Genomic DNA, 20,200 nt, shown 5'->3' on the forward strand with positions numbered 1-20,200 from the left:
GCTTATGCTGGGTCATCCTCAATCTTTTTGCCTCCTACCTCCTATTTTTTCTGACCTGTTGATGTTGGCTTTTGAACTCTGAGCACTTTACCACTGCTAACCAGTGCTAAAGTGCATATGCTCTCTCTGTAAAATGTGTATGTGATAGGTTTATCCGTGATTGGCATATTTGATTTACTAGTAAGTCCCTAGTAAAGTGCACTAGAGGTGCCAGGGCCTGTAAATCAAATGCTACTAGTGGGCCTGCAGCACTGGTTGTGCCACCCACATAAGTAGCTCTGTAATCATGTCTCAGACCTGCCACTGCAGTGCCTGTGTGTGCAGTTTTAACTGTAAATTCGACTTGGCAAGTGTACCCACTTGCCAGGCCTAAACCTTCCCTTTTCTTACATGTAAGACACCCCTAAGGTAGGCCATAGGTAGCCCCAAAGGCAGGGTGCAGTGTATGGATAAGGTAGGACATATAGGGGGTCATTCTAACCCTGGCGGTAAAAACCGCCAGGGCGAATGACCGCGGTAGCACCGCCAACAGGCTGGCGGTGCACTGCTGGGCATTCTGACCGCGGCGGTTCAGCCGCGGCCAGAAACGGAAAGTCGGCGGTGTACCGCCGACTTTCCGCTGCCCTTGAGAATCCTCCATGGCGGCGGAGCGCGCTCCACCGCCATGGGGATTCTGACACCCCCTACCGCCATCCTGTTCCTGGCGGTTCTCCCGCCGGGAACAGGATGGCGGTAGGGGGTGCCGCGGGGCCCCTGGGGGCCCCTGCAGTGCCCATGCCAATGGCATGGGCACTGCAGGGGCCCCCGTAAGAGGGCCCCAAAAAGAATTTCAGTGTCTGCCTAGCAGACACTGAAATTCGCGACGGGTGCAACTGCACCCGTCGCACCTTCCCACTCCGCCGGCTCAATTCTGAGCCAGCGTCCTCGTGGGAAGGGTGTTTCCCGCTGGGCTGGCGGGCGGACTTTCGGCGGTCGCCTGCCAGCCCAGTGGGAAACCCAGAATGACCGCCGCGGTCTTTTGACCGCGGTACGGTCTTCTGGCGGTTCCCGCTTGGCGGGCGGCGGTATCACCCCCATAGTAATGTGGTTTATATGTCCTGACAGTGAAATACTGCCAACTTCGTTTTTCACTGTTGCAAGGCCTGTCTCTCTCATAGGATAACATGGGGGCTACCTTTAAATATGATTAAAGTGTAGATTCCCCTAGAGAGTAGATGGACATGTGGCGTTTGGGGTCCCTGAACTCAAAATTTAAAAATACATCTTTTAGTAAAGTTGATTTTAGGATTGTGCGTTTGAAAATGCCACTTTTAGAAAGTGAGCATTTTCTTGCTTAAACCATTCTGTGACTCTGCCTTGTTTGTGGATTCCCTGTCTGGGTCAGTTTGACAGTTGGGTTGTTTTTCACTTCACACTAGACAGTGACACAAAGGGGGCTGGGGTGTAACCTGCATTTCCTGATTAGCCATCTCTGCTAGGAGGGAGGGGTGGAGTGGTCACTCTCAACTGAAAGGACTGTGCCTGCCTCTGACAATGCCGACTCCAACCCCCTGCTGTGTGTCTGAGGCCTTGCCTGGGCAAGGCAGGATTTCACAAGTAGTTGTGAGTCCCCTTTGAAGAAAGGTGACTTCAAAGACTAAAATGGGTATAAGAAGGGCACCCAAATCTACAGACTTTAGAAACACTTCTGGAACCAAGAGGAACCTCTGCCTGGAGAAGAGCTGATAGCTGAGGAAGAAGTGCTGCCCTGCCTGTGATTTGTGTAGCTTTCCTGCAGTGCTGCTTCTGCCAGAGTAAGAGGGCAAAGACTGGACTTTGTGTGCCTTCCATCTTGTGAAAAAATCTCCAAGGGCCTGAGTTAGAGCTTGCCTTCTGTTGTTTGAAGTCTCAGGGACAGCAAAGACTTCTCTCTGCCAGCACCTGGAGTCTCTGGAGAGACTCCTGCTCCGACAAGTGGTGCCCTATCCAGTCCCTGGGCCCTTGAAAGGAAAGCTGGTGGAAATCCAAGAAAATCGACTTCGGACGACTGCGGACCGATGCCTCTGCTGAATCCGGTAACGCCGCCTACACCAGACGCCGTGACCTTCGCTGGAATGCGACGCTCTTCGCAGGCCCGACGCCGCTGCAGCCCCGCTGAAGTCCGCGACTCCGTGGAAGTCGCTGCACCACATCGTGACCGACGCTGCTCGAAGTGCACGGATTCAACGTTTCGCACAGACGCCGCAATCCCCCAATTTCGCGCATCGGCTTGTTTTCACTCTTCACCAAAGGTACTGTACTTGGGGGTCTACACGACTCTGTGTCCGGCGCCGCTGGTGTTGGCTTGTTGGGAACGACTCCGTCACGACGCCGTGTTAACATCTCATCGAAGCATTTTTGTTTCTAAGCGCTATTTCTGAGTTTAATCTCTAAAAATTCATAACTTGACTTGTGTATGTCGGATTTTTGTCGTTTTGGTCTTGTTTTGTTTAGATAAATATTTCCTATTCTTCTAAACTGGTGTTGTGTTATTTTGTAGTGTTTTCATTAAGTTACTGTGTGTGTTGGTACAAATACTTTACACCTAGCGCTCTGAAGTTAAGCCTACTGCTCTGCCAAACTACCAAGGGGGTAAGCAGGGGTTAGCTGAGGGTGATTCCCTTTTACCCTGACTAGAGTGAGGGTCCTTGCTTGAACAGGGGGTAACCTGACTGTCAACCAAAGACCCCATTTCTAACATTGGTGATCAGAGGTTGGGATTTGGACTTGTATTTGTACTTGACATACAGTGAGTAAGTGTACACTACTGTTTGAGTTCAGACCACTATGTGACCACATACTACTTGTTTGGTGATCTTTTGCTTTTTCTCTAAAGGACTCCTTTTTGTTCTACTTCCATGATTTTGCTGATCCCTTGACAAATTATTTTTACTTCATTGGGAACTTATTTTCTGCCTTTGGAACTTTGCACTTGTGACCATCATGTCTCAATCTTGAGATGCAACAGCTGCAGCTGTGTTTGAAATAGAGAAACTGAAGGAGTACTCAGTTGCTCAATTGAAACAGTTCCTTAAAGATCTTGACTGTCCCACTGAGAGCTCCACCAGGGAGGGGGAGCTGCAAAAGGCACAGAGGGCCTGGGAGACAGTCAAGGAGTGCTTCGGGTTTGGCATACGAATGCCCTAGCATCGATAACTCCACCAGCATTGGCCTTTCCTCACAGCACTGACTCCCACCTCAGAGGACATCAACTAATTGCTGACGTACAGAGGTTCTTTCAGGAAGGTCGACAAACCTTGAAAGTGTATCTTGTGTGCTGGCAGCTATAGAAGTCCCTCATAAGAACTGATGAAAATAGAATGGAGACAATAATCAATTTAAACTACACCACTGGCCTCTCCTGTATCCATTTAGTGCAAATTATTGCACTACGTGGTGGCTTAAACAAAATAAAAAATTTGCTGGCGTTACAATTGCAAAAATGGATGTATAATTTAAGGACAGAGAGACAGGACGGTATTCAGTTCTCTGAGCCACAAAGATGCAACGTACACGATACTGAGTTAATACATATGAAAAATACCTAAATAAAGATGTTTTTGCCACCTGTTAGAAAATTTTGAAGACAACAGTTTTTTTATTATTAGGGAGCATTTTGGATGTTATCTAGTTTCCATGATACATCATGACACATGCACTATGGTACAAATATTTATACATCTGTGTAAAACGTGTTTGCGCGTCTGACCTTATAAAGTAAACTTACAAGGGGATGCGATTAGTTCGATGTACATTTTGACTACTCTTAAAATGTTCTCACCATATATCCCATACATGCAGATCAATAATTAATCATTAACATCAATAATCAATAACAATCAATAACATTAGTAATCAACAGGAGTCAGTAATTGTCACACACCATGACCTTGCAGTCATGAATAACACCTTTATGTAAAATTTAGAATATTTATTTACCTATATTAACAATGCTAATATCACATAGGATCATCTCAAAATCAATTGATAAACATATAGAAACAACACTGGCTGACTGAAACAACGAAAGAATTGCAATCTAATCAAAGCTTGAGCTACTAAACATTCTAGAATCACAGATCAAATAAATAGCAAGAACAAGTGTACAAACGATATTACATACATTTAAATTCAGAAAGAAAAGACATCAAGTGTTACTCCATGTATTGAATTTCATTAGTGAGGATCCTAACTAACACCATATCACAATAGCATGTTTAAGCTTCATGCAAAACAATTTAGTCAACACAAAATTGGAAAAACATCTAACTATGGTTCTATCAAAATAGCGCTTGGTACCTAGAAACAAAAATAGACATAGCAAACAATCTCATAGTCAATATATCCCCTTCGCTGCCAGGCCTTTTCCCCCTCATGTGCCGAGCCTTTTTTTGGCTATTTGGGGCAGTTGGCGCTTAGGCCCTCATAACTTTTTGCTCACATAAGCTACCTATGCCAAATTTGCGTCCTTTTTATCGAACATCCTAGGGATTCTAGAGGTACCCAGACATTGTGGGTTCCCCTGTAGGAGACCAAGAAATTAGCCAAAATACAGTGAAACTTTCGTTTTTTTAAAAAAACAAATGGGGAAAAAGGGGCTGCAGAAGAAGGCTTTTGTTTTTTTCCCTGAAAATGGCATCAACAAAGGGTTTGCGGTGCTAAAATCACCAGCTTCCCAGCTTTCAGGAACAGGCAGACTTGAATCAGAAAACCCAATTTTCAACACAATTTTGGCATTTTACTGGGACATACGCTATTTTTACGATTTTTGGTGCTTTCAGCCTCCTTCCAGTCAGTGACAGCAATGGGCATGAAACCAATGCTGGATCCCAGACACCGAAACATTTCTGAAAAGTAGACAAAATTCTGAATTCAGCAAGGGGTAACTAGTGTGGATCCTACAAGGGTTTCCTACAGAAAATAACAACTGAAAAAAAGAAAATTTACATTGAGGTAAAAAAACCTGCAATGTTTCTCTACGTTTTTCTCTGTAACTTTTTCCCGCAATGCCAGATTGTTGAAAGCAATATACTGTTACGTCTGCTGGACTCTTCTGGTTGCGGGGATATATAGGGCTTGTAGGTTCATCAAGAACTCTAGGTACCCAGAGCCAATAAATGAGCTGCACCCTGCAGTGGGTTTTCATTCTAAAACAGGTATGCAGCAATTCATTTGCTGAAATATAAAGAGTGAAAATTAGCTATCAAGAAAACCTTTGTATTTCCAAAATTGGCACAAGATAAGGTGTTGAGGAGCAGTGGTTATTTGCACATCTCTGAATTCCGGGGTGCCCGTACTAGCATGTGAATTACAGGGCATTTCTCAAATAGGCGTCTTTTTTACACACTCTCTTATATTTGGAAGGAAAAAATGTAGAGAAAGACAAGGGGCAATAACACTTGTTTTGCAATTCTATGTTCCCCCAAGTCTCCCGATAAAAATGGTACCTCACTTGTGTGGGTAGGCCTAGCGCCCGTGACAGGAAATGCCCCAAAACCCAACGTGGACACATCCCATTTTTTAACAGAAAACAGAGGTGTTTTTTTTTACAAAGTGCCTACCTGTAGATTTTGGCCTCTAGCTCAGCCGGCACCTAGGGAAACCTACCAAACCTGTGCATTTTTTTTAAACTAGAGACCTAGGGGAATCCAAGATGGGGTGACTTGTGGGGCTCTAACCAGGTTCTGTTACCCAGAATCCTTTGCAAACCTCAAAATTTGGCTAAAAAAACACATTTTCCTCACATTTCGGTGACAGAAAGTTCTGGAATCTGAGAGGAGCCACAAATTTCCTTCCACCAAGCGTTCCCCCAAGTCTCCCGATAAAAACTTTACCTCACTTGTCTGGGTGGGCCTGGTGCCTGCAACGGAATAAGGCCAAAAACTTGTATAGAGAGAGGGGATAGCACAGCGAGTTGATAAGGACATACTCTTCTTTTTTTACATCTTTAGGCTGACTCTGCTTTGGGGACCCACACAAGTGAGGTGTCATTTTACATGGGAAACTGAGGGGAACGCTGGGGAGTAGGAATTTCGTGCTGGAGCGGTGATTGCACAAACGAAAGTCAGGAAAATATGCTTTTTTAAGCAAATTTCGAGGTTTGCAGAGGAGTCAGGGTAAGAAAGTTTTGGGGGATCCACACAAGCCACACCTCCCCGGTCTCCTTGGGGTTTCTAGTTTTAAAAAATGTCTGGGTTTGGTAGGTTTCCCTAGATGAAGGCCGCACCCAGGACCAAAAACATAGGTGCCCCTTCCCCCCCAAACACAGGTAGTTTTGTAATATATCATTTTGATGTGTCCACATATGTCTGTGATGTGCCAAACACTAAAATTGTGAAAAGAAATGCACTTAGGTTATGTGAAAAAGACCCCTCACCCACCAACCAAGTTAGTGGCATGCTTCATCATCGGGGTCCTACCCGAGGCACCTAGAGTGTCACAGGTGTGCTGCGACGCCTGATTACAGTGGAGCAGGTTTTGTCATTTTTACCACACATACTGGTTGGATTTGACACGAGGGTGAGTGATGGTTCAGTGGATCCAATTTTATTAACAAGAGATTTCACAAAAATAAAATGCACTGTCAATAACTGAAAGGCCAAAAAACTGGACCAATGACTCACAGCTCGTGAGCTGTAAAGCCACGGCAAGGCACCAACCGCTTTACAGTCCATTCACACACCTTTCATACATGACACGCACAAGACCATTCACGCCGCCAGCCACGGGTCCAGCACATTACAACACTCACATCGATAGACATCGCCACTCAAGGGCCCATCACTTACATACGCCCACATGCCTGATACAACAATCACACCAGCTGATGGGAGTTTGTGGACTGGTGTTTGGCTGGCAGTGTGTTGCAGTAGCCAACAGGAAGTCAATATGTACACCCTCAGCCAAGCCCCACTCCACACACAATGGCATCACTTTTTTTTTTTTTTATATATATTTTTTTTTTAACAAAGAAACCCCTAACTAATTAGAAATAATTACAAAACTACAAACACAAAAGCTCTAAGTAAGTACATGACAGAAATGCTAACCATGAAACTGAACACATGAAAATACAAAACAGACATGAGTTTACACTCATGGTTGTTCCCAGTAATTCTTCTGGGTGTGGTAATTCTTAAAACAACGACCCACACACAGCCCAGGCTTTGAAGGACAATCTGGGCAGTACATTTGAGTCTCCCTCCGGATACCTCTTCGAAAACACACTCTACATTTCTTAGCTGGAAAGTCTTTTTTGGGTGTGGGAGGAATGTGCTCAGCAAAGTGGCGGTCTTTCAATCTAGCCACATCCTCCACCACTGCTTCTCTAGGAACTCTGGCCTGTTCCACCACAATAAGGCTCTCTATCACTGACTCCTGAAATTTCACAAATGTCATCTTTGACTCTGGAGACCTATCCTTAAACACAATAAAAGCATTAAACGTTGCTAAGTGGAAGAGATGAATTGCTAACTTCTTATACCAAACGTAAGACTTACGAATAGCAGTATAAGGTTCCAACCTTTGATCAACTCTATCTACACCTCCCATGTGCTTATTATAATCTAAAATGCACACAGGTTTGTGCACTTTAGCAACCTGGCCCCAAACAGTCACGGGGGAAGTACTCTCATCATGGATGGTACTTAGCATGTAGACATCCCTCCTGTCTGAAAACTTCAAAGCTAGCAGCTCATCATTCCGCAAGGCACTGCACTGTCCCCTCTGAAGTTTTTTACAGACAAGCTCCCTTGGATAGCCTTTCTGGTTTCAACAAATTGTGCCACATGCAACAGTGTCCACTCTAAACAATTCCTTGAACAACTGCACTCCAGTGTAAAAGTTATCTACATACAAATGGTGACCTTTGTTGAACAGTCGTCTACCAAGTTCCCACACAATTTTCTCAGTAACTCCAAAAGTGGGAGGACAACCAGGGGGGTCAATACTGGAATCCCTACCAGTGTAGACACGGAAATTATACACATATCCTGTACTACTTTCAGACAGCATATACAATTTAATTCCACATTGTGCCCTCTTGCTAGGAATGTACTGCCTAAAAACCAAACGACCCTTGAAGAGGACCAAAGACTCGTCCACACCTATTTCTTTGCCTGGAACATAGACCTCTGAAAACCGTTCTATAAAATGATCAAGGACAGGCCTAATCTTAAAAAGACGGTCAGAATCAGGGTGATCTTGTGGCAAGGCTAATGCATTGTCAATAAAATGCAGCATCCTAAGAAGAAGCAAATACCGATTACGACTCATTGTTGCAGGAAATATAGCTGTTGCCATCAAGGGACTAGTAGACCAATAAGAAGCCAGTGACTGCTTCCTCATCAACCCCATCAAAAGAGTCAAACCTAAAAACCTTTTCATCTCCTCCAAATTTGTGGGAATCCACTGGGCAGCTCTAGAGTGCGGCCTAAGTCTAGCAGCATTGTCCCTCAAATACTGCTCCGCATACAAATTAGTCTGCTCAACAATCTCTTCCAAAAACACATCATCCACAAATAACTCAAAGAAATTGACAGGCAAAAAGTTCTCAGTATTGACTCTACACCCTGGGAGACCAGTAAAGGCAGGCAACTCTGGCTGCTCCATGTTTGGGGCAACCCAGAGTTCAGGTCTTCTAACGGGAAACCTTTCAGCCCCAGGTTGCTGCACTAATGGCACATCAGTGTCCTCCTCTGAAACAGGCCCTTCATCTGCACTGAGTGTGGCTTCCTCAGCAGAAGATTTCTCTCTGACAGAAACTTCACTGCCAGAATCCCTCACTTCTTCCTCTTCCTCAGATGCAGAGTCCGTCTCATAATCATGATCAGACAATGACTCAAAAAGCATACCAACCACCTGCTGAGCGGTCATCCTGCGGCTAGCCATGATCTTTCCTACGAACATTAACTGGACAAATGCACCACCAACAACCAGCACTGTGTAAGATAAGTAATAAAGTGTAGCTTTATTAGTAAGAGTTATAAACTCAAAAACTATACCGCTCACTTGCCTGAAAAAGCTTGAATCACCAGCAACTACTCTGCACAGACACAGCAATCACCAATGATATCCCACTAAAAAGAAAGAAAGAAAAGCAAATTAGACATAAGACAACACAAATATCATTGTGCACAAATCTAAGGACAATTTCACACAAACCTGCATTTAGTACACCACCTACAAACATGCCATTCATGCATGGCAACAATACTCCTTTGGAGTAAATTGTTTTTACTTACCTAAAACATGCAACTATGCAAACCGCAGGTCAACCACCACCAAAACCGCGAGGAGCCACAGCAAAGAAAGCAAAAGCTTTGAACTAGAACAAAAAGGAGGAAAACATTTTTTATCACAAATGCAAATACTTCGTCAGTTGACAAACATCCCACCATCAAGCATTTAGAAATTGGTGCCTAAGTGGATTCTGCCATAGGGGCAGATGGGCCTACTAAAAAATAGGCCTATATGCCCCAGGGAGGGCAGCAAATACCTTTAGTAGTGTGTCCCCAGGAGGAGCGACCCTTGCCCAAGGGCCCACCCCCAAACAAAAAACAAACCACACACACACACTATCCCTGGTGCCTACGTGGCTTCTGCCCCCAAAAGGGGCAGATGGGCCTAATAAAAATAGGCCCATCTGCCCCCAAAAGGGGCAGAAATGGTCAACTGTTCAATGTCCCCCTTGGAGGGGGTGCCCCTTGCCCAAGGGGACGCCCCCCACATAAATAAACATATTTTTCAAAATCCCTGGCATTCTAGTGGTTTCAGCCAAAAATAATAGGCTGATCTGTCCCCAAGGGGGGCAGAAATGGCCTTGGTACACGTGCCCCCAAAGGGGCGCGACCCTTGCCCAAGGGGTTGCCCCCCCTCCACAAACACACACACACACACACACACTATCCCTGGTGTCTAAGTGGCTTCTGCCCCCCTTGGGGGCAGATCAGCCTAAAAATAATAGGCCGAAAATGGCCACAAGAAACATGCCCCCAAATTGGAGCGACCCTTGCCCAAGGGGCCTCTCTCCAACGCAAAACATTTCACAGTAAATTTTTAAAAAACTGGCGTCTAGTGGCTTCTGCCCCCCTTGGGGGCATATCAGCCTAAAAATAATAGCCCGATCTGCCTCAATGGGGGCAGAAATGGCCACAATAAACATGCCCCCAAAAGGGAGCGACACTTGCCCAAGGGGCCGCTCCCAAACACGTAAACATTTTATACAACCCAAAAAAAAAAATCCCTGCCATCTAGCGGATTCCTAAAAATAATAGGCCGATCTGCCCCCAAGGGGGGCAGAAATGGCCAACATAAACATGCCCCCCAAATGGGAGCGACCCTTGCCCAAGGGGCCGCTCCCAAACGCTTACACATTTAAAAAATAATAAAATTTAAAAAATCCCTGGCGTCTAGTGGGCATTCCTGCTGCCCGATCGCAGCAGGAATGCTCAAAGAGACACCGGGGAAAAGGAAAAGCCTTTCCTTTCCACCGGTGTCTCTTTGTCCCAACCCCCCCACCTGTTTCTCCCTTCGCCGCACTGGAAGCAAATGGCTTCCAGTGCGACCGGCAGTGGGTAATGATGTCAGCGCGCAATTGCGTGCTGACTCATTATGGGGAGGTGGGGGGGTGGAAGGGGAAGGTCTTCCCCTTCCATCCACGCCTTGGGGGGGTGGGGAGGAACCCCACGGAGGTAGCCTTAGCACTCCCTCCGGGCTCCGTGCCGAGGACATAATGGTTACGTCCTCGGCACAGGAGCACTGTGCCGTGGGACGTAACCACTACGTCCGCGGCACAGAAGGGGATATATATCCTCAGTGTGGATCAGCCAGCTGTGACAATCTTCACCCTCAGGACATTAGTCTGGTCAGCAAGGCATCAGGATTCAGCATCAAAGTTCAGGAACGGCAAAGTCTTTTAAGCAGTAAGTTAAGCACGTCTCTTCTCAAGACGGAAAATGGGCCAAAGTGGCTCATTGGGGAGTACGAAAGAAATGGCGGTCTCTCTTCTCTGTGCAATCTAGCGAAGTTAGATTTCCTAAAACTACTTCCCAAGTTGCTATTGGGCAAGGGACCACATGTTCACACTTTATCCAATAAAACTAAAACTTCAAATCTACATTTCTACTAGTACACGGTTCATATGTTGATGATTACTGTTCTCATCATCCTGCTCGTCAGGTAACAATATTGTTGCAGCTCATACTCCAGTCAGTGTCTCCATAGTATTCTCCTGAGAAAGTCAGACTTACACATATTACATAAAACAATGTTGCATTAGCTATTACAGCATCTTCTAGCAAGCAGTTCTCATGAGAAAGACTTTCAGCTATGAGCACATTAGGTCAGCACAGTGGAAAATCACAATTTAATTCTCTAAGTAGACATTTTACTGAACGCCTAAGAAATACAGTTTGACACGAGGCCGTGCAACTAGGCCAAGACCTCCGCTAAGTTAAGGTTTTCAATTAATAAAGCTAATACATAATGTATAAACTTTAATATGATGTATTACTGCATTAATCAAACATAAGCTCAACATTTTATATTAATAAACCATTAATAAGTACACTTCGTGAACACTGACGGCCACTCATGTGGTCACACTTTCAAATGTGTGCATTATTTTTCACTGGATTACATTGTCTAAGCAAATTCAACACTCAAAATACATGAATATTCATTAAAAATGTCATTAATGAGATCAGCGTTAACAAACGTGTATGTGACTTCGAAAAATGTAAAATGTCTGTAGGAAATATGCTTTTTTTTATCGAACCTGTTGGACTTGAAGGAATGCTATTTTCAGGTTTGCCATTTTTGTGTGCTACGTTTTGGTGGTACATTTTTCATTCATTTTGTATTGGGCAGTAGGTGTAAAAAAAAAAAAAAAAGTCATCAAACTAAATAAATACATTCTATACTATTTTAAGATGCTTCATTTTAAGAAAGCTAATCTAAAAAGAAATAGGCACTCTCTAAAAGGACAGAGCGTATTTCCTTTGGAAATAGAAGTAGTCCATCATGTTTTCTTCTCTGTTATTTTTCAGGTTCACTGCCTCATAAGATCATTGAAGGTCATAGCCGGAGTGTTACATGTCTTCTTTACCCACACATCAAATCTGACAAATTTGATAAAAGCTGGCTTGTGTCAGGTGGCCAGGATGCTCGTGTAATCTGCTGGGACGTGTTCACTGGCGAGATGTTGCACACGTTTGGGCTGCAAACTGGCCCAGTGGTGGAGCTGTTGTTACCAGCCGGAGATTACACAGTAAGTGCTGGAGGGAGGCGTGAACCACTACCTTTATAGGCTTGCCTTTCTATGACCTATGGTCAGCATTGTTAAAGTGGATCTGATTTTAATTTTAACTTTCAATTATTATATTGTGGTTGCTTGCCAGCATTTAATGCTAAAAATGATTGCTGCAAATGTAGCTCTTTACTGAACGCATCAGCCAATAGGGGCTCGGATCACTTTTCCTGTGAATTTGAACGTCAGATGTAAGGCAAAACTGTGCTTTGCAGTGATGCATGATGATTTGGACCTACTTGCTCTAAAATGACAAGGGTAAAAAAGCCCTATCTCATGGACCAGCCCTGACGAGTGATAATTTCCTCAGCTTTAGGAACACCATATTAATCCTATCCTCGATTTTGTCTTTTCCCAAAATAATTGACTCTTTTGAAGTCGAATGTTTGTCAATTATAATTTATATTAATCATTTGGAAGCAGGTATCAGGTAAACAAAGGACAGGAAACACTAATAATGGTGGCCCTTATTTTATGAAGCGACTAGAATATGTGTTTCAATTGGGTCTAACCGCTTTTTCTTTTTTGCTAAATATCGTTTTAGTCAGATTATAGTTTTAAACCCTCAGAGGACAAGACTGGGAGAGAAACATTGTGATCAGGCTTTGTAATGGTTGAAACCGAGGGGGTCCAAAAGAAACAGTATTCCATCATTCTGACTGCATGAAAGTAATGGTGTACCCGATATGCTGTGCACATCTAATTAATTATGTGACTGGAGCATCCAGTTTAGGGTTGTGTTCTACATGGTAGTGACTAGAGGAACTGCTCCTGAGTACCCCAGCTCACCCTACATTGAGGGAGCTTCGAGTCAGCAGCATGCATTTTAAAGGTACAGAGAGGCATATTTATAATGCACTAGCGCCACCTTGCACCACATTAATGTCATTATTTTTTACGTCCATGTGGCCCAACGAGGCCGAAATCCCTGCGCCATATTTACAGAGTGGCTCAATGCATGCATTGCGCCACTGTGTAACCCTTTGCGCTATATTATGCCTGCGCCAGGCATAATGTATGCAGAGGGGGCGTTCCTCCTTTAGGGGGGATGGAAAAATGGTGTAAGGAAATCTATGAGATTTTTTCCGGCACTTTTAACGCCTGCTCAAGAATAGGCGTAAAAAAGGGGGATTCCATTCTTTAGAATGGGCCCTATGTGCTCTGCAGGAATAGCAACAATATTTTGGAGCTACTCTTGCAGAGTACATCAATAGCATCATGAGAAATGACGATACTGCCCCCTTCCCTGCACCATTGTGCGCTGTATTTTAAATACATCGCACACATGGTGGCGGTAGCGGGTGTTAAGGGGCGCAGGGAAAGTGGGGCTCCATAGGGTGAAGCGCCACTTTCCATAAATCTGCCCAGTGTTTGATTTTCCGCTGAGGTAAAATAATGCTGCTGGGCACTATACAAGTACATGAAATGTAAGAATCTGTCAGGTGTTTGTTTTTGGAACTCCGACTAAAACCTGGGGACCTGTTAGTGTACTGAGGACAGTTTGCTGAAAACTAAATCATTAGGTTATATTTAAAAAATATTTTTGGTTTAATAATCGACTTCCTTCAAATCCCTTCGGTGCAGGATTCGTTTTTGTCATTTAGTGCAGGAGATAGGTAGTATAAAAACATAATCCAAGACTGCTTTGGCTTCTCAAACCATCCTTGGCCCCAGCTCTGCATTCACATATGTCATCAATGTATAGGAACATAGCTTAATGAGATTGTGATGTAGGGGAGCAACTATAAAATGTCCTTACCATTAATGCAATGTATCCAACTAAGATATAAACTGTGATGAGGGAGGTGGGGTGGATTATTAGGCGATTAGTGTATTAGTTGATGCTAAGGGTAGCACTAAGAGGAAACATTTGAAGATCAGTTATCATTATTAATATGTTGATGGATAGTAGCACATACCTAAACAAACGTAAATGCTACTCATTCCAATTGTAACATTACTGATAGCAACACCAGTTTATACCACTAGTTAAAGTAAACGTAGAAAGGGGCTGTGCTGAGAATCACATTAATCCAGGAGAATCATTGATATGTGGCCATTCATACCTCGCCCAGATAAAAGGAGGATGCTAAGAATATTATGAAGGCTCATCTTGACGGAGACCACCTCTCTATAGAAGCAAGCCAGCAGATGAAAAAATAGTTTTGATGAAGTAGTAATTAATGAAGTCCCAATTCGAAAACGAGACTTTTATGTGTTAGAGTTTTTATCAATCACAGCCATTCATTCTGTTTACAGGTTGTATGTTCCACGTAGGGGTGACAAAAGCCTTTTTGCAGTTACTTGAGGCCACTAGACTAGCTTTTGTGCCTTTATGTTTGATTAAGACAAAAGTTAAACATGCCTGCTGCTTTAGAAAAGCATGTTATTGTGTTTAGGGGAACGGCCATCGTTGTGTGTACCGTTTAAGCAGGCATTCTCGTCCCCGAGTTCTGAAATGTCAGCAATCGCAGAGAGTAAAAAAGGGAAGAAAAAATGGGAGTGGGGAGTACTTGTGAAAAAGATGGTTTGTATCAGTGTGAGCTTGCAGCATACATTTTAGTGTCCAAGATAATACGGGGTAGAAGACGACCAGATGTTTCATTATTTGTATGTTCTCAAAGAAAATAAAAACTCAAACTGCCCCTTTTTGTCTTAAGGAAAGTAATAAATACTGTCCTCTTCTTCCTTTCCTTTACCACCTGCACTCCCTTACATACTTACTCTAACTTCTGATCAACAAATGTCTTCTCCTAAAAGTTGTGGCCTTAACTCCCAGCCTTGTTTTTACCAAGATCTGCGCTTCTTTTATAAGTTAATATTTGAAGCCCAATTATCTTTGTGTATTTTGATATAATTATGTAAAATGTTTGTACTTCCAATATCAACTATTCTATCTATGAAAAATTGCTGTTGAAGCTCTGTATGTTCTTCTTGATAATGTTCAGCTGGACCTCTGTAGACTGTGTAGGTCAGGTCACAGCCAAACTCTCTTTTAAGTGTTTCACACCCCTGTGTCCATAATGTAAATTTATAAAGACCTCACCAAAATTATGTCACGTAAATCATGTTATTTTTGGAATTTTGTAAAAAAAATCCAAAATTATGCCACTTTACCACTTTGTTTAACTGTGCGCAATATGTGGAAAACATTTTCAGTGAATGAATGAAAACATTACGCAAGCAGCTGATGATCGCAGTGCCATGTTTTTGTTAGCGCAAAATGTGTTCAATCTTCAAAAATTTGTTACAAGTACATAGTTTACTCTAAAATGTAGCTCTAATTGACGGATATGCATTTCTCAAACTTTTCTGTAACTTGGCTGAAATTTTGCTTAAATACACAAAAGCAATTTATCTGAATTTTGCACACCCTTATATATGCGTCAATGAAAATAAAAATGTAATTGAAATTGAGTCATTGATCTTACCCTAAGATCAATTCTAGGCAGCACCCATTAGCCCTATCTTAACTCCCTTTTGTCACAAATCACTGTACTAACATAACACATTTCTTCATATAAAGCCTATGAGCGTTTTCACTGTATACTGGTTGTTTTTTGTTCAGGGAGTTGCACACATAACACGTTTTTTTTTTTTTTTTGGGTGAATGTATTTTAAACCAGAAGCATTGTGGGGAATAGATTGTGTCGTATGTTATCATCTTTTTAAGGACTACACAATTTGCTAACATGTAGCCACCCCCTTTTTTTTTTCCTCTAATAGTTAAGTGTTTGCAGCATATATAGTGACCATTCTGTGGCACTCCTGCACCTTCAAGATCGAGTGTGTCTCTTGCATGCTAGGAAACACCTTTCCCCAGTTAAGACGATAAAGTTTCATCCTATTGAAGATCTATTAATTGTAGCATGTGAAGATGACTCTGTTTATGTCTGGGACATTGAAACTGGTAAGCCGCTTTTTCTCCATATGTTTATTTTTCTGTCATTAACCTAATCTATCATTTGCATGGTTTGTTCGTGTACCAGATACTTCCTACATCTCTGGTCAGACTGTTGATTATTTATAAGCCGGGATCAGAAATATATTTAACTTTTGCTGGAGTCAGTCTGTAGGAAAATCCATAGGCAAACTAGCAGACAAAACTAATTCCCTGAAAAAAATGAGGCAAGCATTATGGACAATACACCAACCAATCACAATCTAATTAAAGTCCTAAAGAAATTAAAACTCTAAACCATATTTAAGTCAGAAATTAAAGAATTGGTACTAAAATTAAAGACCCCGAAAATGAGGCCCAATCCAAACACATACAAAAAGAGAAAATGCCTCATTCAAACAGATGTGCAAATCATTAAGTTAAGTGAAAATGCCAAAGTCCAACATTGTCCAAATACCCTCTGAACAATGAGCTAGGCAATTGATATGGCTAGCCCCTTCATGCACGTGGTAATTTGACCCAGGGCATTCTGCCTGTGTCTTATTTTTTATAGTTACCATCATCCAAACTATGCAAAATATATTTTAAAACATTTAAAAGTAAACTCGTAGTTTACAAAAACACTCAAAAATGTAGGACAGGTGGCGTTCTGAGTCTGCATGGTCTGTGAGAGGGGAGGAAGCTGTGGCATGCACAGGTGGTGCACTGAGGCTGTGGATGGGTAAACCTGTGCCAGCAAGCACTGGTGACACTCTTCGGGTTCTGGAGGGGCTTCTGTAGAGGGTAGGAGCAGTCTTCATTGTGCATTAGCTCCAGTGACGTTTTGTCAATCGACCTGAGGCCCAAAGCAGTGCTCTCTGGACTGATTGGGGGCGAGGGAGGGAGGCACTGAGATTGAGAGTACCCGAGTGCAAGTGATGAACCAGTTCATTTATCATGATAAAAATGTTAACGTCTGCAAAATACCGCACATCACATGGAGCCGGTGTCTGAAGGTGCTTAGAAACAGAAGCCAAAAATCGGAGTATCGCTTTCAGAAAGCCCCACTCACCAAGTTGGATGTTGCACTGATTTGAGCTGAAGCAGACAGCTAAAGCTGTGTGTAGCCAAACCTAAAAAGCGGAGTACGCTATGCATATGGAATTCACTACAATTTTGTTTGGAACGTTGTGTTTCTTGATGTAGTAATTCCATTTAAGAATGTTTTGAAAACATTCCAGTGGTTACCTGGAGTAATTAGACATGGAAACTGCTTAAATATGTAAAATATAAGTCTGTTATTAGTTCAAGCAACTTTAGTGGGGGGGGAGGGGACTCTGGCTGTTATTTATAGGGCTAAATATTTGAAGTAAGATGAAGTTCCACGACAGAAAATGTTAGTGGTTACTGGCCCATCGGATACAGATGAGAAGATGGTATAATGAAATACTAATAGTGAAAAAGCATCTTTGGTCTTTTTCCAATTATAGCATTTTGTAGTGATGACGCTTCTTCTTTGGATCATCAAAAGTATGAACTAGACCACAAAACATGTTCCTGCATGGCCATATATCCTTGGCACAGGTGCTTTCAGCATTTATTCTAAGCACTATCAATCAGGGAGATTGTGGAGGTGCTGTATTGTAATAGTCTCTGCACAATTGACAAACAAAGGGCGTCTCGGGGCAAACACAGGAACCTCGTTTTAAACAGAAGCTACAAATGGGGCGGGGCGAGTTTAACTCTTTAAAGCTTGTATGATGAAGGGATAAGTAGAAACAAAATATCTGCAGAACCAGCGTTTTCTTCCACGTTAAATGTCAACGCTGATTTGGCTTTCACCTCTAAAATAAATACCACTTTTGTCCGTAGTGCAATATAGTGATCACAGTTGCTGCATAAGTGCCTTCTGGTATCTGCTTTTAAACTAGTATTCACTAATTAGTCGGTGCTGACAATTAAAGTACTTTCCAATTGGTTGAAACGGTATAAGGACAGGTAAATCGGAAAGGAACCTCAACCTTAACTTTCATGTTGAAACCTGTGTAGATGCAATCAAAACATGCTTTTTATTTAAAGAAGTAAGCAACAAATGGAGCTCCGGTGAAATCAACTATTCACTAATACCGATTAGGGTAACAAGGCTCCGCTACACCTCGGACATTTAATTTGATAGTAATCAGTATAAATCCATGGCATTGACCATAAACCTGGGTCAAATTTAAATTATGTTGGCATAATTTTGCACAATTTAGCGTTACACTTGTTAAGCAAAATTCTTCAACTTAGCCATCACACCTTTTTGCATAAGTATTCTTTCACTGTGAAACGTGCCATTCACGGTAACAATTTTGTTTAAATTTGTCCTCCAGCCAAAACTTAATGTGAAGACTCGTTTTGTGCTAAAAGTGGGTCAACATGGTGGATTTACATTTTTCGGCATTACGCTTGATTTTTCAGAACTTTAACGTAGTTGCGTAGCTTTCGCCCACACCCTGATATGTTAAATTCGCGTTTCTTGTGTGCACGTTACTGCTACAGCCCAACAGTGCGTTACAAGAAAGGTTTTTGATCTCTTCGCATGGTACTAGGCTTGAAACAGAAGTATGCAAAGCCAGTGGGGTTAACTGACCACTTTGCACAAATACCCGCAACCAGTTGTTGCAATTGTTTAACTCTGACATCCTATAATGCAGTGGTTCACAACCTTTTGACATCTGTGGACTCCCACTTCGTCATTACTGGAACCCGGGGACCCCCACTGAATCATTATTGCAATCCGGGAACCCCCCCTACTGAGTCATTATTGAACGCTGGGGACCTGATCTGTTAACATTATTTAATTTTTTAAGCAGTCACGGACCCCTAGAAGAGGCATCGCGGACCCCGAGGGGTCCCTGGACCACAGGTTGGGAACCACTGCTATAATGTACATCTGCAAACCTTACTGAATGTCTTGTTAATTTTAAGAAGCAAAATGTAGGTGAAAAGGCATAAAAATGCCTGCAAATAGGTAATCTCTGAGTACATGAGAAATTATTCATTTATGTTCTTTCAAAAGAAACATGAATGGAATGGATGATAGGAGTGGAGTTTGGATCAATAATTTCAATGTTTTCTTATTTTAGTTCAGCGAGTGTCATTGCTGGGTTTATTGGACCATCGGAAGAACACACTGCGGTTTATGTTAGAGACTGAAAAAAGATGATTTGCTGACTGAGCAATGCAGAGGGCTGAGCCGGATATTTCTAGACGCTATAAATAAAAACAAAAGTTATCTGTTTTAATAATTAACAAGAGACACATTTACTGTCCTACCAATTTCAAATAATATCATTAAATTCTAGCTTCTTCAGCACACTCACCATCTAGACAAGCTTTTGAGCTAATTGATGATGGTTATAATGGAAGATAATTAATTGCAGAGCTCACAAATGTGTAGTCAGGAAAACTGAACTGAAGTATTTGTGCCTGAAGTGTGGAAGCACAGGTAATCAGTGTAGTGGTTGCTGATTCTTAAAGAAACCACCTATTATTGTAGATTTAATAGACTGTCACTCTCTAGCAGGCATTTTAACAGCAATCGTTAAAAAAATGGATGTCCTGTAAAGTGAGGCAGTTATGTGCCAACACCTACTGGTAAAAGACATTATCACAGTCCCAGTATAAACATTCTGTAACGTGGTGTTAAGCTTTAAAAATTAACAATACACCTTTCCCTCGGATTAAAAAATTGTGTTAAAAAGTCATAAATTCGCGAGTGAGTTTTCTAAATCCTAATGTAATTTGTTTTCATTTCTTTAGGAGGTAACTTTAATGTTTCCCTGTCTCGTTACCCTGTCCTTTGTGATATTTGAACCAGGACTGTTCTCTTGTAGCATATAGCTATTTTAGTGGCAGGCAAAGTAGCCCGGTAAATTCTGAAACCTGCAACATTGGCCTGTTTTTAATGCCTCTGGAGTAGAATCGGTGTTCATATGCTGCTTCACATGCAG

At 42.5% G+C, this 20,200-nt stretch overlaps 1 protein-coding gene across 2 annotated transcripts in view; it reads left to right on the forward strand.

The window, feature by feature from the left end:
- The window catches only part of WDR72 (WD repeat domain 72), an 896,838-nt gene that overhangs the window by 324,710 nt on the left and 551,928 nt on the right, over positions 1–20,200 (forward strand). For both annotated transcript variants that reach the window (XM_069222448.1, XM_069222449.1), the window contains 2 exons: positions 12,066–12,286; positions 16,052–16,235. In XM_069222448.1, the coding sequence (XP_069078549.1) occupies positions 12,066–12,286; positions 16,052–16,235 (405 nt within the window). The remainder of the gene's footprint in view (positions 1–12,065; positions 12,287–16,051; positions 16,236–20,200) is intronic.

Source organism: Pleurodeles waltl, chromosome 3_1 (assembly GCF_031143425.1).
Source record: "Pleurodeles waltl isolate 20211129_DDA chromosome 3_1, aPleWal1.hap1.20221129, whole genome shotgun sequence".
Lineage (NCBI taxonomy): Eukaryota > Metazoa > Chordata > Amphibia > Caudata > Salamandridae > Pleurodeles > Pleurodeles waltl.